This window comes from Penaeus vannamei, chromosome 3, assembly GCF_042767895.1.
Source record: "Penaeus vannamei isolate JL-2024 chromosome 3, ASM4276789v1, whole genome shotgun sequence".
Taxonomy (NCBI): domain Eukaryota; kingdom Metazoa; phylum Arthropoda; class Malacostraca; order Decapoda; family Penaeidae; genus Penaeus; species Penaeus vannamei.
This window is the reverse complement of record NC_091551.1, coordinates 43100978-43105977: the sequence shown is the minus strand read 5'-3', so window position 1 is coordinate 43105977 and position 5000 is coordinate 43100978. Positions and strand designations below refer to the sequence as shown.

The 5000-nt window shown below is 39.3% G+C and overlaps 1 protein-coding gene across 1 annotated transcript in view; it reads left to right on the top strand.

Annotated features, from left to right (window-relative positions):
• Positions 1 to 5000, top strand: part of LOC113815831 (uncharacterized) — a 20391-nt gene that overhangs the window by 14319 nt on the left and 1072 nt on the right. Inside the window, exons 2-3 of the mRNA XM_027367845.2 lie at positions 775 to 980; positions 1493 to 1711. Coding sequence (XP_027223646.1) covers positions 775 to 980; positions 1493 to 1711 — 425 coding nt within the window. The remainder of the gene's footprint in view (positions 1 to 774; positions 981 to 1492; positions 1712 to 5000) is intronic.

Genomic DNA, 5000 nt, shown 5'->3' with positions numbered 1-5000 from the left:
AAACAAGTATAAAGAAATAAAACCAAAGAAAATCCATGAAAAAAAACTAAGAAAAAAAAAGAAAGCTTCTCTGATCTATCTGATCTTTGAACTCCAGATAACGAAAATATTTTGCTGAATAACTGATCACGAAAAAAATAAACAAACATTACAATACTTTCCGAACCCACGGCCAGAAACCACACAGAAAATAACAAAAACAAAACACAAACATCTCTCTTGAGCCAAAACAAGAAACCACAACATCCCTCTATATCCTCTAACCTTTGACCTCGCTCAGATCCTCCTCTGCCTGCTGGGGTTGACCTCCATCCCTCTTGAACCAAAACAAGAAACCACATCCCTCTATATTCTCACACTGACCTTTGACCTCGCGCAGATCCTCCTCTGCCTGCTGGGGTTGACCTCCATCCCTCTTGAACCAAAACAAGAAACCACATCCCTCTATATTCTCACACTGACCTTTGACCTCGCGCAGATCCTCCTCTGCCTGCTGGGGTTGACCTCCTTCCCTCTTCAACCAAAACAAGAAACCACATCCCTCTATATTCTCACACCGACCTTTGACCTCGCGCAGATCCTCCTTTGCCTGCTGGGGTTGACCTCCATCCCTCTTGAACCAAAACAAGAAACCACATCTCTCTTTATCCTCACACTGACCTTTGACCTCGCGCAGATCCTCCTCTGCCTGCTGGGGTTGACCTCCTTCCCTCTTGAACCAAAACAAGAAACCACAACATCCCTCTATATCCTCTAACCTTTGACCTCGCGCAGATCCTCCTCTGCCTGCTGGGGTTGACCTCCGTCGCCCTCGCCAGCCCCGCCAAGCTCCCCGCCGCCCAGCCTGACGACAGCTTCGAGGACGAGCCCAAGAGGCCCTACAGCTTCTCGTGGGAGGCGTCGAGGCACTACCACGGGGCGCCGGACAGGGAGCACCAGGAGGAGCGCGGCGAGGATGGCATCACGAGGGGCGTCTTCAGGTAGGCTGGTGATAGATTTGTTTTTCGTTGTTTCTTAAATTTGATTGGTATTATTCTTATATTTTTGTTTTGATTTTTTTGGGCTTCTTCAGGCAAGCTGGTGATAGATTTTTTTTTTATCTTGTTTCTTAAATTTTATTGTTTGTTATTATTCTTATATTTTTGTTTTGCTTTTTTTTTGGGGGGGGGCGTCTTTAGGTAAGCTGGTGATCGATTTTTTAATCATGTTTCTTAAAATTTTGAATGTTATTACTATTTTCTTTTTGGTTTGATTTTTATTTATTTTTTGTGGGGGAGGGTATTGTTAGTTGCATCTTGATTATGTTCACGTGGGATATGGTGTTGTGGAGCTGTCTTTAGTATCATAAATACAATATCACAGAAATGAGAAAGCAAGAAGAAAAAGGCAACAAAGCAAAGCAAAAAAAAAAAAAAGAAAAAAAAAAAAAAGAGAGAGACAGAAGAGAAAGAAAACCCCCCCAGCTAACTCACCCCTCCCTTGCCTCCTCCAGATACGTCGACCCCCGCCAGAAGGTGCAGGAGGTCGTCTACTACTCCGACGACAACGGCTTCCACGTAGACGCCTCCAACCTCCCTCAGGATACCCAGGCCGTCCAGGACGCTCGCTTCCGCTTCGCCGAGAACTTCGAGAGGATCCGCCAGCAGCACGCCCAGATCGCAGCCGAGAGGGGCGTCGAGGAGTACCCTGCTGAGGAGCCGGAGACTTATGAGTAGGTACTCCTTGGTGGGCGTCGAGGGGGAGGGGGTGGAGGAGGAGCAGGAGGGAGAGGTGGGGATGGGAAGGAGGAGGAGGAGGAGGAGAAGATAGGATAGGATAGGAGGAGGAGGAGGAGGGAAAGGAGGATCGGAAAGGGGAAGGAGGAGGAGGAGAAGGAGGAGGAGGGGGAGGGAAGGGAAAGAAAGGATTAAGGGTATAGGGTAGTGATAGTTATGTTAAGAGAAAGAGGATAGGAAGACGGAGAAGGAGGAGGGTGAAGAAAAGGAGGAGTGGAAGTGGAAGAGGGGGAGAAGAAGAATGAAACCAGGAGGAACCACAATGATTTAAAGCAGAAAAGTAGGAGAAAGGAAGAGCAGTAGAAGTAGGAGTTGGAGTTGGAGTAGGAATAGTTGTAATAGTGTGACTCTAGATATGTTTAGAGATACATACTATTCCTAACTCGATGCCCATAACTTCATATCAATAGACTTATAATAATAGAAATTGCATTCTCCATCTCCACAAATGAGAAAGCTCGTGACATAACCATATATATTTTGAAAAATGATTGTGTTTTGGTGAAAGAACTTGGTGAATGTGACACGATTGCAGATGTTCCTTGTTAGACTATCTTTTTTTCCAATATTTACATATGCTTCTATTCTCTACTGATGTGTCATCTTAGAAACTTTATTTAATAACAGTTTCCCAGCCAACACAGAAGCTACAACTTACATGATACTCACTCTTTTTTTCTTTCTTCTTCTTCAAGAATCGCCATTATTTAATTTTGATTTATATTTCATCGCTGCTTTTGATATCTAACACCATGAACACCTAACAGACATTTTTACAAGTCGAAATGACCTCAGCTTTTGGAAAATAAGCCAAATTGTATTTTCTTTTTCTTACAAAATACCTACTTTCTCTTGCTTTCTGTCTTTCCCTCTTTTTCATTTTCACGGTTACTGTTCTGTACTTATCATTTTGCAAATAATATACGCTGAAATCGGCAAATGGCAAATGATAATAATATAATATTAACGTTCCAGATTATTTATTTGTAGGATTTTCTGTTCAAGGCAAAATTGTGCCAAATATATTCCGCGCACAATCTGATTAGAATTTAGAACGTTATTGCTGTAATGATAATTAAAACGGTTCGAATTTATAATTTGTCTCATATCCCTATTACAGAATAATATAAGGCTACTTCTATTTTAAGTATTACTCTAATGTTCTTTGCATGTATAATTTCAAACCTGCAGTTCAGTAAGAGAAAATAAGGGCTTATTTTTCTAAATCTTTTTTTGGCCAAATATACATCTATTCTCTTCATTTTATCTTTCTCAAATATTAATTTTATCTCTTAATAAACCTTTTCTGTAACAACTGTCTACTAATCTTTTTCTTAAACAAGTGTCTATTAATATTTTTCTTAAACAAGTGTCTATTAATCCTTTTCTTAAACAAGTGTCTTAATCTTTTTCTTAAACAAGTTTCTATTTTTTTTTCTTAAACAAGTGTTTATTAAAATTTTTCTTAAACAAGTGTCTATTAATCCTTTTCTTAAACAAGTGTCTATTAATCTTTTTCTTAAAGTGTCTATTAATCCTTTTCTTAAACAAGTGTCTATTAATCTTTTTCTTAAACAAGTCTATTAATCTTTTTCTTAAACAAGTGTCTATTAATCTTCTTCTTAAACAACTGTCTATTAATCTTCTGAACCATCTATTATTTTGGACAAATGACTAACACACAACCCTTCAACAATATTCGAAACAAGCCTAAACACATTGCATTAAAACACACGACAAATAATAAACATATATACTCCCGACCAAATACATTAGTCTGCCTGAAATCATTCCTTAAAATCAGATGCAACAACGGCTATTAAACAGTTTATAATGACATGATAACACATTTTTCCACTGTGCAACTGGCTACGATGCAGCGAGACATATTGACAATTAGACGTTATTTTAATCCCTTGTTTTCGTCTTTCACATATTCTATTGTGCCTTTGCCTTTGACCAATATTCGCTGATCGTGCAAGTGAAATAACAGCCCAGTTTAGAGTATGTATGGAACAGCTGCTCCTTATACATGATATGTACAATTTATATATATATATATATATATATATATATATATATATATATATATATATATATATATATATATATATAGTATGATTATTCACTGATCTATTCTTTCATAAATTCTGATCTTTATTCACTTATGCATTCTCTTATTCTTGGAACACATTAATACCTATTTGTCTCGGAGGTAATTGAGTATAACGAGTGTGTAGAGCATCTGTCTGAATCATTTTGCATCTGTGCGACATATTACGATTGTTATCGTTGTTACTATTATTGTTATTATTATGATGACTTATTTCTATTTTCATTATTGGCATTATCATTATCAGCATCATTATTATCATTACTAATAGTAGTAATAGTATTGGTATTAATATTATTACCATTATTATTATCATTACTAATTTTATCACCATAATTGTTGCTACTTGTTAGTATTATTATTAATGTTCTCAATATAGGTTTAATTAACACGCTATCATCACCAGGTGTAGTCTTACTGCCTTCAATATTATAATTACTGTCATTATCGGCCTGGAAACAAAACCTTGTTACTGAGACTGTATTTACCTTTCCCTTTCACTTTTACCCCTTTCTACACCTTCTCCTACCCATTTCTCCTCACTTATCAATGTACCCTTCCTCTCTGTCATTTCTTCTTTCTCTCATCCCACCTCCCTTTTCCCGCGCCCCACCCTTACCTCCTTTCCCTTACCACCCCTTAAATTTCCACTCTTCACTCTTGCCTCCTTTTCCCCAACTGCAACTTACCAACCCCTTTTCTCCCACCTCCTTTTCCCCTACTGCCCCTTACTAATCCCTTTTCTCCCACCTCCTTTCCCCTACTGCCCCTTACTAACCCCTTTTCTCCCACCTCCTTTTCCCTACTGCCCCTTACTAACCCCTTTTCTCCCACCTCCTTTTTCCCCTACTGCCCCTACTAACCCCTTTTCTCCCACCTCCTTTCCCCTACTGCCCCCTACTAACCCCTTTCTCTCCACCTCCTTTTCCCTACTGCCCCTTACTAACCCCTTTTCTCCCACCTCCTTTTCCCCTACTGCCCCTTACTAACCCCTTTTCTCCCACCTCCTTTTCCCCTACTGCCCCTTACTAATCCCTTTTCTCCCACCTCCTTTTCCCTACTGCCCCTTACTAATCCCTTTTCTCCCACCTCCTTTTCCCCTACTGCCCCTT